Source organism: Mustela putorius, unplaced genomic scaffold, assembly GCF_011764305.1.
Source record: "Mustela putorius furo isolate JIRA1106 unplaced genomic scaffold, ASM1176430v1.1 tig00003962_pilon_pilon_pilon, whole genome shotgun sequence".
NCBI classification, from domain to species: Eukaryota; Metazoa; Chordata; class Mammalia; order Carnivora; family Mustelidae; genus Mustela; species Mustela putorius.
This window is the reverse complement of record NW_025422106.1, coordinates 20149876-20168197: the sequence shown is the minus strand read 5'-3', so window position 1 is coordinate 20168197 and position 18322 is coordinate 20149876. Positions and strand designations below refer to the sequence as shown.

The following is an 18322-nucleotide window of genomic DNA, read 5'->3' as shown; positions in this document are numbered from 1 at the left end:
CATCTTTCAGGATTACTCCTCTTCTGAAGGCCTGTGAAAATAATGGCCCTCCAAAACTCACGCTTCTTGGTGTCCATGTGGCTCCCAATGTGACTCTGCTCTTCCTTCCATCAAGAGATGGAGTCACGGGGTGCCTGGGTGGCTCCGTCAGTGGGGCGTCTGCCTTCAACCTAGGTCATGGTCCCAGAGTCCTGGGATCGAGTCCTGCATCGGACACCCTGCTCAGCAGGGAGTCTGCTTCTCCCTCTGCCCCTACCCCTTGCTGTGCTCTCGCTCTCTCTCTCAAAATAAGTAAGTAAAATCTTAAAAAAAAAAAAAAAAAAAAAAAAAAAAAAAAAAAAGCGATGGAGTCTCCCTTCCTGCTCCTTGCTGTAGCTAGAAGAAGAAATGACATTGGGCAATTTTTAGGGTTGGGCCTTAAGGTACCATACAGTTAAACAGCTAAAATGATAATGTCAGGCTCCCACCAACGACCCTGGGGTCTTGGGCAGGGGGGCTGTCGTTTACGGTGTATCAGAGCACGTCCCCAGTGCCCACTGTGTGTAGCAGCAGGGAGAAGGCTGAGTGTATGGCATCCCCCCACGCTGGGTATCGTGGTGCTCGCCGGTCCTCTGCCCCACCTGCCTCCTGCCAGCAACCAGAGCTGGGCCAGAGCGTGCAAACGTGTGTCTGCAAACTGGTTTCATCTCTCCTACGCACAGAATTTAAAAAAAAAAAAAAAAGGCAAGCCAACTTTTGGAAATTGGGGAAGTTTACATAAAAAGCCCGACTTCTAGCTCCTCTTAAAGATAAACCACTGGGTGGTTCAGTGGGTTAAGCCTCTGCCTTCAGCTCAGGTCATGATCTCAGGGTTCTGGGATCGAGCCCCGCATCGGGCTCTCTGCTCAGCGGAGAGCCTGCTTCCTCCTCTCTCTCTGCCTGCCTCTCTGCCTGCTTGTGATCTGTCTGTCAAATAAATAAATAAAACCTTTAAAAAAAAAAAAAAAGATAAACACATGAGAAAAATGACAAGCAGAAAGGAAGGTCTGGCAACACCGGGCTCTCTTGTACCCAGGAGGCAACAAGTCCGCAGAGCTGGGAAGCCACCGTCGCAGAAAGCACACTCTCTGGTTCCCCACAGCCCTCACCACCCTCCCGAGAGTAAGCATGAACAAGCATGAATTCCAGGTGGGCCTCAGCCCCAGGCCACATTCTCCTCCTCAGGCAAGCTGCTCTCCTCTGTCATAGGCTGCCTGCCGTGCCCTCTTTTCTCCTGTAAACCCCTTGGTACTTGGCCCTTAGAGCACATTTTAGCTACTCTCCTCAACCACTGCTTTCAACTGGCCCCTTGGGGCTTCTGGCACAGGAAGGGATTCCCTTTTGGGGTCACACACGCTTTCTGAGGGTCTCGCTGAAGACACAAAGCTCCTGTCCAAATTTTGAGATAGGCACTCGGAAAGACTGGATTATACTTGCATTCTTTTCCGGGTGGCAGTAGGGAGTGGGAAAGAGAGCTCATTCTTCCAATTACAAAGTCTCCTCCAAGGATACAACTTAAAACTCAATTCCCAAGGACCCGGAGGCACTGCCACCTTCTGTCATTCTGGCAGCTGGCGGTACCCTTCTGCCCCCCTCCATACACGAGCCTCTAGCGCCAGCCAGTGCTGCCCCTAACCCTCACTATGTCCCAGGGAAGGCCTCACTCTCCTGTGCCCAAACCCAGAACCCTTCGAGGCCTGCTTGACTGGAATAGCATCCAAAAATCCACTTTCAGGGTACAAAGGTAAATAATGTTAAATACTGAATGATGTGCCAAAGAGCCACTATGTGCAAATGCTCCCTCCTCCTTTTTCAGTCAACCAGGGCTCTTAAAGGGACTCCCACCAGAGCTTCACTGCCCTGGCTAACCTCTACCCTCACCCCTCCGAGGCCCTGGGGAAACAGATTTCCATTGCTTTTATTTTGCACTTCCTCAAAAAATAAAAACAGCCTATCTAGAAAGAAAAAGAAACCTAGCAGCTGGATGTCTTCTCAAAAATCACTAGGGAAAGCATGCTGGGTATGGCAGTTATAAAAAAGCACCCTCTCCAAGTCTCCGTAACTGGGGACCCTCCCTCAGTTTTACCACTAAGTCCTCAAGAATGAGGTCACGTTTTTAATGTTCCTAGTCTGCGCCCTTACATTCATTTCCTCAGCAAGGTGTGTTGCTGGGCAACGTCCCTCTGCCTATGCGAAGCTCACCCCTGACGCTCCAGAGCTTGACCCTCCCCTGATCTTCAGCCACAGACTCACCTTTTTGGTGACTGACTCTACCAGCAGGAAAGCAGACATTTGGGGAGTTAAGCGAGACGCTCACCTCTCCCCCACATCCAATCAAAGCTCAGGTCACCAACCCTTTGCTTCTAGTTCGGCCCGCTCCAGTCCCTCCTAGGTATCCAAGACATAAATGTAATTAGGACCCTCTCCTGCTCAAGAATCTTCCATGGCTCCCCAGGGCTGTTGTGTTTAAGCCTTAACTCCCTGGCTTAGCACCTACAGGATCCTCTCCGGCTCCAACCTAACCACCCCCTCCCCCACCAGTTCCATTGTACAACAGCTTGAATACTCATGATGTCCCCAAGCACACCATGTGTTCCCAGACCTCTGAGCCTTTGCATAAGCTGTTCCTCCAGGGGACAATGCCTTGCTCTTGTTTCTTTGCACCAGGCGTATTACTCACCGTCCAAGTCAGCTCCAAGGCCACCTCTTCCACGAAGCCTGCCAGGCAAACGGCGGGACCCCTTTGTTGGGCCACTCAGGGGCTCATAGCTGAAGGCGAGGGCACCACCACCTTTTTACATGTTCCAGTGCTTAGTGCCACCTTCAGAGCACAGATGCTCAGTAAATGTCCAACTGGTCAGTTCCTCGACTTTTGCTGAGGAAGTTCTGGAGTCAAAGCCTTGGGCTGCGTCCTGGACTAAACACCTTCTTGGGTATTTTAACCTTGCATGCCCCAGTTTCCTTGGTGGAAACACCACAATTCCTGCCTCATGGTGTGCTTGTGACGGATACACTGAGGTGGGGGACGGTGGATAGAAAGCCCTCCCTGGCTGAGGAGGGCCTTGCGAGTGTCTGCCCCCCTTCTCCTCCATCTGTACCGCCTACTTCAACCTTCAAAGCCTCTCTACGGACTGGCAAGGAGAAACTCCGAGAAGTAAGAATCAGATAAATGAGCACTCCACTCCCCACCCCGACAGCTTCCACGAGGCGAAGACCACCCTAGCCCAGGTCTGGGTCTGCTCATGAGCTGTTGGTGCTGGAGCTGGATGACCGTTCTCTTGTCCAGCTGATGCCATTCTGTCTCCACTCCTCCATCTGACTTTCAGGTCCACGGACGCCTTCTCTGGAAGGAGCTCCTAGAGGGGGTCCGATTCTCCAGCCCCATTCCTGTTCCCTCAGGCCATCCATCCGAGCAGCTCCCCAGGCACATCTGGAACTGACCCAAGGAGACACAAGCCCCAGACACCTTGGTACAATTTTATTCACCAACTCCAGACACCCAGGCTAGGCCTGGCACAAAGGATGTGTTCTTGCCAGTGGCAAAAAAACGGATACAGTGCGTTCATTAATACTAACCATTTTAATTTAAATTAATAGCATTTCTGGAAGACAAATGCAGTTGATAGAAAATATAAAAACTTTTACTGTACAAATTTTACATCACATTCAAAAAAGCAAGTGTGTGCCTGTGGCCACGGAAGACGCTGGTTTTACACACACACACGAATGAAATCCGGGCTAACACTGTAGCATCACACGAGCTCCCGAAACGGCTTCACATTTATGTCTCCACCCGGCCCCCTCAACACGGAACAATAGCAATGCAGGCTTACAGGGCACATGGCTGCTCCCTGTGATGACAAGGAAAATGCCACGAGAGGACAGGATTCCAGCGCTCTGCACTGATCTGGTGACAGAGAGGTCAACGTTGCTACACTGCCCACAACCAACGGGGAACTTGCTAGGATTGAAGACCTCGAGTTGGATGGAGAGCCAGCGGCTGTGGCTCTGGGGGTTAAAGGCAGCAGGGACACCAAAACCTAGGAGGGTTTTGGAGGGCGTGCCTGGGACTGGAGGTATGCTGCGAAGGACCAAAGCTTGGGCCCCATTCTCAGACCCCAGTGGGGACCTCTACAGCCCCCAGAGCTCTCGCTGGGGAGGCTGTCCCAGCTTCTGCCACCCCCTTCACAGTCGGCTGTGAGCACTGAATTCACAGTATCTGGCCGTCCTTCATGTGTTTCCATGGCAGACGGGAGAGCACACAGAAGGGCAAGCATGTCTTCCCAACCTCAATTCACAGTCACTTTGAGAGGGAGCAGGGGACCAAGTTTCTCTTAAATGGCAGGCAGCAGAGGCTAAGCCAAGAGCTGGCCAGCTGTCCAGGGTCCTGAAGATGAAGGGGCTGTCCTCCACACCTTCAGCTCCCCTTCAGGGTTCTTGGCAGTGTTAGTTCCTTAAGGGCAGGGACTGTCATTACTCCCATCACAGCATCCCCTGCACTTGGGCAAGACACCGTCGGTGTTCGATGAAAGCTTCTTTAACTGACCTGCAGGTGTGACACTCATCGGGGAGGCCAAGGGATAAGCCCCAAAGAAGACGGAAGACCCACCAGGAGCTGAATCCACTTGGCTTACAGCTCTCGTCTTACCCATACCCGCAACTGGGAAGGGTTAAGGAGCTCAGGTCTGGGGTGCTGATGGGCAGTGGGATCCTGAATACCTCGCCCTGCTGCACAGCTGTGCTCTCCAGGCGTGGGTCAGCTGAGGGGCGTCGGACCTGGAGTCAGGAAGGCAGCCCCACCACTTCTTGTCAGAGGCCTGCTTCGTATGACCTTCTGGCCAGACTCCAGGGAAGGCTCTGAAGATTGGGAGCTCTGCTAGGTGGGTCTAAATGAAAGGGATGGGAGGGCCACATGCCCCCCACCCCCATCTTGGCTCAGAGCATGGACACAGGGTCTGGGTCTGAATCCAACTACATCGCCACCCTCATCACCCTTGGTCAGTTCTGGTTTGAGGCCTACCATGGCGTAACACCCATTGAAGGCTTCTTTGTCATCTGGAACTGTTCTCTTTAGGTGACAGCTTCTAATGAAGATAGGCAGAATATGTTCATTTCACGGACTTTCCCAGTCAAGCCCCTCCTTCTGGTGCAAAATACACAGGCAGATGTCCTGTCCTGACTCGGTTCAGGGGAGGCCCTGAGGACTGGTGGACTGGGTGGGTCTGCATGAACAGTGTGGAGGGGCACAGGCCTCCCGTCTTAGCTAAGGGCTCAGAATAAGGACAGTGGAAGAGTCAAGAGTGGCTCCGGGCCTTCAACAGGACTGGAGGAGGGGTGGGCAATTCTAGAACCTTGGCATGACTAATGGGGCTTCTGAAGAGCCAGGTCCCCCTGTGGCTGGGAGGGTAAGCTCAGGAACCCGCTGCCTGCCACTTCTCCCTCCTGCTCCCCTTTTGGTTCTCCTGGGTGCAAGCCCTCATGGTACACACAGCTGTGGGGCTGGGCCTTAGCTCTGGGGTCAAATCTCAGCCAGGACTGGGATGTGTCTAAAAATCTGAAGCCCTGAGTACCATCTCCTTGCGGTCTTCCTAGAAGCTGTGTGAGAGAAAGTTGTCTACAGGTGCTGGAAATCCTGGCCAGCAACCCCTGGATCAATCCAGACATTATTTGGGTTTAATCTGTCTTGACTTTTCCAGCAGGGACAGGCTGGATAATTGGGGAACCCAAGCCCTTTGGGAACTCCTGACCCTCAAAATCCCACTTGGCTTCTAGCCAGGGTTTCCTCTGCCAGAAGAAAAAGTGACAGTGTCCCTTTGTTAGGATAGGGGGAGAACCCTACAGAGGGGCATTCTGGGGTTTGGGGCCAAAGCTGAGTCCAGGTCAAACCTTGCGGTCCCCATCCGACCCCAAGAACAGCCACAAGGATGGTGCTTTTCTTCCTTTTCCTCACCGCCGCCATGGTCCTCCAGAGGGGAAGGCCACTCCCACCATCCCGGCCAGTGGTGCCAGTGTGCCTCTGCGGCCACCGTTTATTATTACCTATTGTGAAGCATCGAGTTCACACCCCAGAAACATCCATGTAAACTTTCGCTGCAAGTCTGGTTGGCGGTGATATATCACTTGAAGAAGAAACAGCAGGTGTGGCTCTAACGCTGGCCAGATGTTTCCCTGGATGGACAGGTCAGAGTCAAGGACTCACACTCCTGGTCTGCACCACTCAGGAGGGTAGACTGATGTTTCGAAGAGTGTTTTCATTTGTGGCATGGTGGTTGTTTGGACGCTTTAGAAACACATTTAAGAAGAAAAGAAATCGGCAGAAAAACCGCACGGCTGGCTACATCTTTGGATTACTGGACTCCAGGACACCCAAGCCAAACCTTTCAAACCGGGGTACAACTTTGCTGCTGTTAATGCTGCAAAGAGGAACAAAAACATGGGTTACGGCCCCACTGGCCTTGATCGGAAGTAGGATAATGTTAGCCAAGGAGCGGGCCTGTTTCACAAGCTCCACAGAGGAACTGCCCCCAGCGAGAAGCAAGGCTTAGCAGAGCTGCTCCTGGTCAGGCGTGGTCTTGGGGCTAAGACTTGGTCACATACCCTCCTGGGGGGCAGGAGCTTCTCAGTCTCGGAGTGCCTGGCACCTCACCTGCTGTCACTGCCATGATCTCGACTGAGCTACTGTCTCACATGCGGCCCAGGAGAGCTCTGCTCCGAGAGCAACTGGGGGAAAAAAGAAACCGGACCCCAAGTACCAAGAGAGCGGCCTCACACCATCTTTTCAAAAATGGTCCCCAAACATTGGGGGGCAATGTAGAAATGCAGACTCCTAGAGCCCGCCTCCAGGGACCTGGACTCAGTTTGCGGGAACCCCAGGAACCTGCATCTGGGAAGCAGCCCAGTGCTGCGTGTAGCCTCTTAGCCACCCTCTGGATGAACGCTCACTTGGGGTCTGGTACTTTCTGTCTGTGGGGATCGGCAGCAGAAACTTTGCTCTCATCAGTGCAACTGTTTGGCGACAGGCCCCCTTTGTTTTTAGGACCACTTTCCGAAGGGCACTGCTGGGGACAAAGCCCTTCCCAGCCAGTGACTTTCACAGCAATGGGACCCAATGCCCCCAGATGGGACTGGCCTTGGGCAGCTCTGAAATCATCCCACTCCTTGCTGGACAAGACCTTGCAGGTTAACAGCCAAGCAAAAGCCCTCCCCTGCATTGTGGACCCAGTCAGGCCCCGGGGTCGGGGGCAGCGGTCAGGGGCAGTCAACCTCATGGAGGTGTTAGTGGGGAGACAGGACCGCCCAAACACACCGGCGCCACCCCACAGAGGCAGAGTTGGAGGATGAAGTCCCAGACAGGGGAGGCAGCTCTGCTGGGCGGGGTGCGGGGGCTGTTAGGGGGTCTTCGTGGATGGCAGTTATTCTGGGACACACGGGCCATGGAGAGGGGGAGGAGGCTGGTTTTAAAAAACAAAGCAAAAGAAGAAGTCTCGGGAGAGAGGCCTGGAGCGGCAGAGATCGCATCCCCTGGGTTAGTGCGCGCACGTCAGCTGGCGCTTGAGCGGAAGTCACGGTGCCGAGTGTCGATTAGGAGAAGGAAAGCCCCAGGTGCATGCAAGGCAGCCAGGCCTACAACCTACGGGGAGAGAGAGAAGAGAGGAGAACAGAGTCAGAACCCGAGCCCACGGAGCGGCAGAGGCCTGGCCAGGGCAGAGGGCAGGGAGCCCACTTTCCCTGCAGAGAGGGAGAAAGGCGTCCCCACTCCATCCCAGGCTTGGCAGCGCAGAGGGCTCGGAAGGGACCTGGCGCAGAGCGCCTGTCCCATGCTCCCCAGGACAGTCAGAGGATGTTTAGACAGAGGTTGGCCAATGGACCCACGGCCCCTCAGCCTTTGACTATCAAACCAGACTTCCTGAAAGTTCACTCCTTCTGCTTACTGTGTTCCCTTCTTTAAGCTCTGGTTGAAGGGTGCCCTGGCCTTGGACCAAGTCTCCCGAGTTCTCTTCCACCCTGGGATAAGCCGACATCCGCCACAGTGGGTGGAGAGAGGTCGTGCCACGTGCTGTGGGCCTCCTCTCAGCCCTGCGAGACACACACAAACCTGTAGGACCCTTACGGGGGGCCATTTTGCCTACAGGAACATCACTTTGGCTTAGGGGAACAGAACAGAGGAAACTGGGGAAGCCGGATGCAGACAGAGAACAGGAAGCGGGGTGCAAACAGGCAGAGAATGAGCGGAATAACGGAAGACACACTATTCCTCCAGAGCAGGACCGGAGTTCTGAAAGTCCAGGCGACCGTCACGCCCTTTCCCGTAGTAGCGGCTCCGCCAGCGACTGGGGGTGCCCGGCGACCATGTGGCCAAGTGCGGGAAGAGCGCCGTCCCACGGGTGACGGAGTCGGGCGCCGGAAGCAGACAGGTGGAGGGAGACGATGGAGTGGGGAGAGGACAGCACAGGCCAGCACGTCCACCCCCCCCCCCCCAAAATAAAAAAGCAACAAGACAGATGGGAAAGAAAAGAGAAAATGAGAATTAGAGGCGGGACGTGTTGAAATAGAAATCATGAACAGGAAGGAAGCGGTGAGAGGCTCATTCAGGAAGGCTGGCATTTTCCCCTTTAGCAGCTAACACAGATGGCTTTGGGCAGGGGACACCACCCAGCTGTGGCTTTGTCTCCCACCTGTGAAATGAGAAGCTGGGGCTCTACAGTCTTTAGGGAATCTGGAATCATCTCCTGAATGCTAGACCCGCCCAGTGCAGCCCTCTCTTCTGTGGATGACCAGACTCGGGCCCAGGATGTTAAACAAGCTGCCCAGAGTCCAGGGGAACCCCACTCTCCTCGTTTCTACCAGGATAGCTCCTGCTGGAAAGCCAGTTCCAATGCCCCTTCTTCTGGAGAACCCTTCCTCAAGCTCCCTAGGTGGGCAGAGAGGGCACTGAGTGTGGCTGAGCATCCCACCAAGGCTGTTCTTTGGCACAACACTTAGCATGTTGGCATCATTCCCTCATCCATTCACTGATTATACTGCAAGCTCCCGGATGGCTGAGGCCTGGCCTGGGCCTTCTGTCTCCCCAGGGGTGTGGCAGGTACTCAGCAATGGCTGGGTAGTACCCACACCTCCAGTGGCAACATTTTGTTGCCCCCCATTTACACTAGACTCTGACCCATCTTCAGAGCAAAATATGGACACTAACGTGGCATTCTAAGAGAAAGCGTTCCCAACCTCAAACTGTCATTCCTCTAGGCCGTCCCTGCACATGGCCTCAATCAGCGGTTTACCACATTTCTTCAGTGAGTTCTCTTACCGGCATCCCCTGGTCGGATGACTCATGCTGGGCTACCACCCTTGCCTATAGTTTCAAACCCAGTTTGGTTTGTTTTCAAGATGGGCCAGCCAACCATACCTAAGCCAAATCCAGCCACAAAAAGATGGATCGTTTTAAAGGTTAAAAACAAAACAAAACAGAAAAAACCAAGAACATATGATAGAGATCATATGAGCCACAAGCCTAAAATATTTACTGACTGGCCCTTTCTAGACTAGGATGGATGCTGTTGCCACCACACACCTGGGCAGCAGGTAGGAAATCCAGGAGCAGTTTCTCCAGGGGTAAGTGATGGGATGGCAGGTGCTCCAGCAGCCACCTTGGGGGGTATGGACAGGCTCCTGCCCCTGCAACTAGCAAGAGCAGCTCCACTTTTTCTGGTTTATATACTGGGAGTCTGGGGTAGATTGCACTTTTATAAAGCGCCCTTCATCTTAAAAAAGCTTAAAACCATTCCTATTGTTCAGGGGTCTTTTCACATATGGACTGCTCAACACGTTTCTGCACAATACATAAACTAAGAATGGTTTTTGCCTTTCTAAATGGGTTGGGGGGATCAAAAGAAGATTTCATAATATGTGTAAGTTACATGAGAGACCCCTGGGTGGCTCAGTCGGTTAAGCGCCTGCCTTCAGCTCAGGTCATGACCACAGGGTTCTGGAATTGAGTGCCAGTGGGGAGTCTGCTCAGTGGGGTATCTGCTTCTCCCTCTCCCTCTGCTGTTCCTCCTGCTTGTGTGCTCCCTCTCTCAGGCAAATGAAATAAAAATCTTAAAAAAGGGACGCCTGGGTGGCTCAGTTGGTTGAGCAGCTGCCTTCGGCTCAGGTCATGATCCCAGCGTCCTGGGATCGAGTCCCACATCGGGCTCCTTGCTCCATGGGGAGCCTGCTTCTCCCTCTGACTCTGCCTTCCACTCTGTCTGCCTGTGCTCGCTTTCGCTCGTGCTCTATCTCTGACAAATAAATAAATAAAATCTTTAAAAAAAAAAAAAAAAAAAATCTTAAAAAAAGAAAGTTGCATGAAATTCCAGTTGCCGCATCCATAAATAAAGCTTTCTTAGCACCCAGCCAGCCCCCTGGTTTATGCACTGTCCCTGGCTACTCCTGCATTAAATGGCAGAGCTGAGTCCTTGCCATAGAGACTGTGCTCAGGACTGTGGCGGTGCTGCTGGGCACACTACAAATCCTAGGGATGGGAGCTGTGGCTCCAATTTCCCTTCATGCCTGCAAAGTTTAACACACTCCCCACGCTATGAGGCCACCCCCCGAATCTGGCCGCAGACTACTTTTTTTTTTTTTTTTTTTTTTAAAGATTTTATTTATTTATTTGTAAGAGAGAGTGAGAGCGAGCACAGGCAGACAGAGTGGAAGGCAGAGTCAGAGGGAGAAGCAGGCTCCCTGCGGAGCAAGGAGCCCGATGTGGGACTCGATCCCAGGACGCTGGGATCATGACCTGAGCCGAAGGCAGCTGCTTAACCAACTGAGCCACCCAGGCGTCCCCGCAGACTACTTTTTAAAGCTGTGGAAACTGAGGCCTAGAACGACGGACTTCCTCGGATTCCCACAAAGGGTTTGCGGCAGGGCAGAGGCCCACTTCTGAGGGTCAGGCAGAGCCAGAGCCAGAGGGACAGAGAGAAAGGGGAATGAGGCAGAATGGTCAGGAGGAGCACAGGCCACCTGTACCAAGGGGTACCAAGGACTGTGTGATTAAACAGAAGGTGGGGGCACCTGGGTGGCTCAGTGGGTTAAAGCCTCTGCCTTCGGCTCAGGTCATGATCTCAGGGTCCTGGGATCGAGCCCCGCATTGGGTTCTCTACTCAGTGGGGAGCCTGCTTCCTCCTCTCTCTCTCTGCCTGCCTCTCTGCCTACTTGTGATCTCTCTCTGTCAAACAAATAAATAAAATCTTTAAAAAAAAAAAGAAAAAATAAATAAATAAATAAGCAGAAGGGGGGTGGCCTTCCCTCCTCAAAGTGGCACAGAAACGTGGACCACGTGGTCCTCAACCCAGGTGGCTGGTCTGGGAGGTTCCAAAGCCATCTCGAGTCTATACCCTTTTAAGTAAGAGCAGCACTGCTGATGTCGGTGTTGCTCTAATACCCACACTGCTCTGGCCTCCAACAGGGGCCGTGTCTGGCCCCTTCTGAGGCAGATTCCTCTCGTCCAGGCCTGTCTGGGCCCAGCATCAGCACTGCTCTGGTAACAGGGATATGTAGGTTTTCACAGAAAAGGACTAGAGACGCTCGTGTCTCAAAAGAAGTCTCTGAAATAAACAAGATCCTAGTATCACTTGGGCAAGGGGGAGATCTGGTTTGTGTATTCCCCAGATCTAAGTCTTAGACAGAGTGGACGGTGCCCTTTAAGATACCAGGAGAGGCTGCGAAGGCCCACCGAGGGGCTACTTACTCAGCAGACTTCCAGAAGTGGCCGGGGTGGGAGAGCCGCCGGTTCAACTTGGGCAGCTTCTCCAGCATGTCCATGAGCAGGGGGAAGCTGGGCCTCTCCTGTAGGTCGAAAGCCCAGCAGGCAGACAGGATCTCCTGTGAACACAGCCGGCAGGGGTGGGGGGTGAGAGCTGGCGGGGAGGGAGGGAGGAGGGCGCAGCTCGGGTACTCTGCACAGGGTCCCTTCGATGCTCTTAAGCCCCCCGCCTCCGTGTGGTGGTCCCCCAACATCCTGCCCATGTTAAGAAGATTGGCCATGAATCTCAGAAGAGCTCTCAAGCTTTCCAGTGGAAAACAAAGTGCACGAGCTTGTCTCCCCTCTTTCCTTCTTACACCGCCCTGGAATAACAGGAACAAAGCTGAACAAACAGCTAATAGGAAAAGAGATCAGAAATGGGGTTATGGGGCGCCTAGGTGTCTCAGTTGGTCAAGCGTCTGACTTCAGCTTAGGTCATGATCCTGGGATTGAGCCCTGCATTGGGCTCTCTGCTCAGCAGGAGCCTGTTTCTCCTCCCTCTGCCTCTCTCCCTCTCTCTCTCTCAAATAAATAAAATCTTAAAAAAAAAAAAAAAAAAGAAAGAAAGAAAAGAAAGAAATGGGGTTGTAGAATTTTCAAACAGAAGAGGGCGCCTGGGTGGCTCAGTGAGTTAAGCCGCTGCCTTCAGCTCAGGTCATGATCTCAGGGTCCTGGGATCGAGCCCCGCATCGGGCTCTCTGCTCAGCGGGGAGCCTTCGTCCCTCTCTCTCTCTCTGCCTGCCTCTCTGCCTACTTGTGATCTCTGTCTGTCAAATAAACAAATAAAATCTTAAAAAAAAAAAAAAAAAAGCAGAAGAAATGCAAGATGCTCAGAATATATGTGGGGTAGAGCTGCGACAGGGGTGGGAGCCTCAGCGATACAGCAATAGAGGCTGGGAGTGGCCAGAAGGATGAAACGGAGGGGAGCGCTTGAGAGCCCGCAGAACACCTGTCCTGACTGCCCCTCAAGGGGCACCAGGGTAGCTCAGGTGGTTAAGTGTCCAATTCTTGATCTCAGCTCAGGTCCAATTCTTGATCTCAGCTCAGGTCTTGATATCAGGGTCATGAGTTCAAGCTCTATGCTAAGTGTGGAGCCCACTTGGGGAAAAAAGAGAGAGAGAGTAAAGCTCCTCTCACTTGGGCCGTCTGCTGCCTGCTTTCCGGATCTGAGTGTTTACTGCACACTTTTCAGCCTTTCGGTTCAGGAGAGCCCCGGCAAGAAGACAGGCCTGCCTACACAGCCAGGCAGAAAGTGCTCACCCACGTATGCTCAGGATTTTGTTCTTGAGGGCACCTATACCTCGTGGGGTTGCCCACCAGGTTAGGAAAACAAGAAAGACCAAAGATACACTGACCAAAACACCAACTCTGGAGTAAAGTAAGTGTGTGTGTGTGTATGTGTGTGTGTGTGTGTGTGCAGAAGCATAAAACAAGATCAATAAAAACATACCAACAAACAAGGAAGCGCTTGAGATTAATTACAGAACTTCTGCAATCCAATGCTCTACCCCTGAACTACACACCCTAATCACAGAGCCTCTGAAACAAAACATTAGGTAGGAATACTGGCAGATAAAATCCAGGAAGCTCCCCAGATTGTGCCCCCGATTTTAGGTAGGAAGAAAAAACATCAAAGAAGGTAAAAGACACAGAAGCTCACTAAGGACCAAATTCTGTCCAATGGGAGTTTCCACAAGAGAAAACAAAGGAACTATAGGGCAGGAAACTATGTAATACAGACATAATGAAAGAAAATATCCCAGAAACTTTTAAGGGAAGCTGAAATCTTGACCTGAAAAGGCCCAGTGAAGAGACCTCACTGAAAAAAAGAGTACCGGGGCGCCTGGGTGGCTCAGTGGGTTAAGCCACTGCCTTCGGCTCGGGTCATGATCTCAGGGTCCTGGGATCAAGTCCCGCATCGGGCTCTCTGCTCGGTGGGGAGCCTGCTTCCCTCTCTCTCTCTCTCTGCCTGCCTCCCCATCTACTTGTGATTTCTCTTTGTCAAATAAATAAATAAAATCTTTAAAAAAAAAAAAAAAAGAGTACCAAACCAAGAAAAATAAACTTATTCTAAGGCATATTTGAATGACATTTCAATGCAACAAGAATAAAGAGAAGATGTTCCCAGAGAGAATAAAATAGGGCAACTACAAAAGATTGAGAATTTTAAGATTAATATCTGATTTTTCAGCAATGCCCTGGACATGTGCTGTCTACTGACAGCACAGCTAAAATTTCATGTTCTTAGGGAAGATTATTGTGAACCTCTTGGTGTGAGAACAAAATCAAGACTTGCTCAGGCACATATAAGGATTTCAAGATTATCTCCTATGCAACCACTGGGAGGGAGTTCTTTTAGGGTTCTCTCGCATTTTACTAGAAAGCAAACAATGATATGGGGAGACCTGCGATACACGAAATTCTAGTACTGAGCCAAGGATGAACAAAGAGAAATGGAAGGATGACAGCACTACAGCAGGCCTAAAATTCCATTATCCAGATCACGAGAAACCAATGGGCCCTAAGAAGAATGGAACAAGTTCCATTCCATAAGCAGTACGTAGGAGCCGCAAAACCTCAGGAATACGGCAAAGGTGGTGCTTGTGACCATTCTCAGCAAGAAAAAAAGAAGACAATCAGAAACTACAGGAAAAACCAAAAACTGCACAAGAAAACCATGGTCCACGTGTGAAGCCAACAAAATTGTGGTGAGCCTTTGAGTAACTGACAGAAAGAGAGAGAGAGACGCACAAAGAGGAAAATGTCGTGAGCTGCTTAATCAGCAGCTCATGGCAACTAGAATCTATTACAATGGTGCACCCGTATTTCTTTTCTTTTTACTTTTGGCCTCCATCTGCTGACATAGCATAGACGATTCAATGATACTGACACAGAATCAGTCTTAATAAAAGGATAGAGGGAAAGCTGACGGGAGGCTGAGCAGAGAAGGGGCAGAGGAACAGGGAATGGAAAGCTGCTAGAACAAGCATTGGTCTTTTGGAGCTTGACCTGAGGTGGGGGACTGCTGGTTTTCATTAAGAAGCGTTCTGGGCACCTGGGTGGCTCAGTGGGTTGAGCCTCTGCCTTTAGCTCGGGTCATGATCCCAGGGTCCTGGGATCGAGCCCCGCATCGGGCTCTCTGCTCTGCGGAGGGCCTGCTTCCTCCTCTCTCTCTCTGCCTGCCTCTCTGCCTACTTGTGATCTCTGTCAAATGAATAAATAAAATCTTAAAAAAAAAAAAAAGAAGTGTTCTGGCCTTTTGACGTCAGCCTAGGTGCACTACTCACTGTGGCTGCCATGGCCAGAAACTTAGTGGTGAACTTACAGCACTGGCTGGAGGGGCAGAGAAAGGTGCTCCGCAGAGGGCACTCCCTGCTTCTGATTATGATTCAAAAATCACTTTTTATTGCCCCTGACTTATGACCCCCTCTACCCACCAATGGTAATGTGTTTAAAAAAACAAAGAACAAAAAAACCCAGAAAACAAACAAACAAACAAACAAACAAAAAACCCAAAAAAAACAAACAAGAAAGTCAACTTTCATGAACCAGGAGCTGACTGCTGGACCATTTTCTCTTTTCCCCACTTCCCTGCTCCCTAATCTATTCTTAAGGGGCTTCAAAAGACCCGCAACCCCACACTGTAAGAAATCCTTCCAGAACGAAACATGAAAGATAAAATTAATTATGATCTTAGCCCCAACCCAGGCCAATTAAATCCTTCTCTCTGGTTGAGGCCCTGGGGTCCTGATATTTTCAAAAGCTCCCAGGTGATGCTGACTTGTGGTCAGTGTTGCACTCTGACTCACTTGCCTCTGATGGGCTCTATGCCTTCCCCATTCTGAAGACCGCACCCACCACTCTGTGCGCCAAGACTGCAAGTGCGCAGAGAGAGAATGGAGATTGCTACCAGGAAAGCAACTCGCTATTTTTTTCTTTCACATAAAACAAACATACAGGCACATTCTGGTTTATACAAAGGTGTCCTTCATGACTTTAACAGGTAAAAACTGGAAATAACCTAAATGTCCAACAACAGAGAAGTAGCCATATTAGGGTGTACGCCAGGGCAGACAGGTATAAAAAGAAGACTCTGTTCATGATTTGAGTTAATAAGCACATCAAAACACCACGAGGAAAAAAGGTCATGATTTAAAAAACTGAGCTACATGTTATGATCCTGATTTTGTCAGATACTTATTTTAAAAAATTAAGGCGCTCCTGGGCGGCTCAGCCAGTTAAGCATCTGGCTCTTGATTTCGGCTCTGGTTGTGATCTAGGGGTCCTGGGATTGAGCTCCGTGTTGGGCTCTGCACTGAGTGGGGAATCTGTTTGGGATTCTCTCTCCCTCTGAATCCCCACCCCACACCTCCAACCCCTTGCCCCATTCACAGTCTCTTCTCTCAAATAAAAATCTTAAAAAAAAAAAAAAAAAAGACGGGGTACACCTGGGTGGCTCAGTGAGTTAAGCCTCTGCCTTCGGGGATTAAGCCCCACATTGGGCTCTCTGCTCAGCAGGGAACCTGCTTCCCCCCTCTCTCTGCCTACTTGTAATCTCTCTCTCTTTGTCAAATACATAAACAAAATTCTTTGAAAAAAAGAAAAAGAAGATTAGAAGGTACCAGCTGCTTAAGCTGCAGTCTGAATGACTCAGTAGCCAGGAGCCTGAACCTCTCCTACCTCTAGTCCCCAGGGGTCCGGGGCTATGCCAGGGAAAGGTGGGTCTGCCCGGGAAGGAGTCCAAGAGCGTCGGGGAGGCTCTCATGACGCACCTGCCCTGCTCAACAGCCCAGAAGAGGGGCTATCAAGTGGCCAAAGAGCCTGGTGTTGGTGCTACAGATTAGCCTTTTGGTGTCCCTATTGGAGGAGCACACATGTACAGAGAGTCTGCTCTTCAACCAGACGGCAGGTTCCCCCTTGGAATAAAGCACCCCGGGCACCATGTCCTAAACGAGCGTTCCAAAGATGCCCTAACAGCTAGCCACCAGTCAAAGGAGGAAAATATGAAGATCTGGTCAGGTCCTGAAGGAAAATCAGGAGGCTTTCTCCCTGGGCCTGTCTCCACTTGCAGACGGCGACTCTGCCAGCACCGTCCCTGGCGTCAGCCCAGTTAGAGCTCAATTGGACCCGCACTGGGGATCCCTCCAGGCAGGAACCCCCAGTGCTAGGCCCCCCAGATACCTCCTGGAGCGTGTTCACATCCGGGCTAGCACCCACTTCCGCCTGATTACCATGGGGATGCTGCCCGTACCGGAAACATCCAGCCCTGGCTTCCTTACACCACTGTGTCGGGGGGGACACTTAAAAACCGCCATGCAGAGAAACCACCGGCCGTGTCCAGAAGCAGGAGGTCCGCACCTGTGTTATGATCTGGCTTTTTGACAAATACGCTGCGGAAACTTCGACTGGTTCTTGGGTGTTTGAGAAGAACATTCAGGGCGAGATTCATGTGATGCCACAGGAAACCCCTGTCTGTGTTCTGTGCAGGGAGGATTTGATCATCTTCCTCCATGTAAGGAACATACAGGGCTCTACTATCTTTTCCAACTCAGGAGTCAATTAAAACCAGGACCAGTCCTTTTTTTTTTCCTTTTTTTAAGACAATGGTTTTTCTAAAGAAACACAGTTGGGTAATAAAGGGCACAGGTGTTTTGGCAGGCAAGCAAAGAGGCCCGCTTAGGACACTTCTGCCTCCATGCCCCATTTCTCAGGTGAGTGAATGCAGAAGGGCGCACCTGTCGTGTGCCCCACCCCCCGCCCCAGCCCTTCCTCCCTTTCTGAGAACAGGTGGCTACTCACAGTGACTTCCTTCCCCAGGCTGACGGAGGCCAGGACACGCTTCATACCCTCTCCACTTCCAATCTGCCAGATCAAGGCCTCTGCCGCTTGGTTCTTAAAGGGCCAGTCTCTTGCTTGCAGTTCATACCAAACAGTCCTGCGGGGACCGCCCGGGCAGCGTGAGCGACTGAACCGCCCAGCCCAGCTCCCGCACCCAGGACCTCCTGCTGCCACAGTGCCAGGAACCCAGCCAGCGCACCCAGGATCCTCCTCCCGCTTTCCCCACCCACCACGCTTCCAGAAATACTGCGATGGCAGCCTGGTGGCCTTCCCGTGGCCCTAAGGCCTTGCGGTGGGAAGTGTGAGGCTGGATAGGAACAGAGTTCCTGATACAGGAACAGAGTTCCTGATACAGAGATCTTCAGCAGGGCTCATGCCTACATCCCAGGTCAGGACAGGAAGAGACTACCTCCCACAGGAAGGTGCCCTGAAATTCCAGAGTGAGGCTCTCACCCAGCCTCCCCGAGCTGCCTTGCCTTTCTTGACTCATCTTGGCCTTCTCCCTCAACCACCCACGATCCAAGGCAGGGGCCACTAGCCACGTGGGACTACTGAGCAATGGACAGGTTGAGAGTGAACCTGAGGGGTGCTTCAGGGGTAACATACTCATTAAATTCCTAGAAAACTGTGTGGGAGTAAAATAACTGCTTAATCTTTTGTTTTGATGACATGTGGCAATGACATTTT

At 51.6% G+C, this 18322-nt stretch overlaps 1 protein-coding gene across 11 annotated transcripts in view; it reads right to left on the bottom strand.

Moving 5' to 3' along the window:
- Positions 1-3481: 3481 nt before the first annotated feature.
- KSR1 (kinase suppressor of ras 1) overlaps positions 3482-18322 on the bottom strand; it is a 148892-nt gene continuing 134051 nt past the window's right edge. For 5 of the 11 annotated variants that reach the window (XM_004747035.3, XM_004747036.3, XM_045070329.1 and 2 more), the window contains 4 exons: positions 17597-17732; positions 11744-11877; positions 8268-8348; positions 3482-6431 (listed from right to left, as the gene is read on the bottom strand). In XM_004747035.3, coding sequence (XP_004747092.1) covers positions 6353-6431; positions 8268-8348; positions 11744-11877; positions 17597-17732 — 430 coding nt within the window. In that variant the 3' untranslated portion in view covers positions 3482-6352. Of the gene's footprint in view, positions 7649-8267; positions 8349-11743; positions 11878-17596; positions 17733-18322 lie in introns of all 11 variants that reach the window. The other 6 variants (XM_004747037.3, XM_004747038.3, XR_006603774.1 and 3 more) reach the window with 5 other exon arrangements.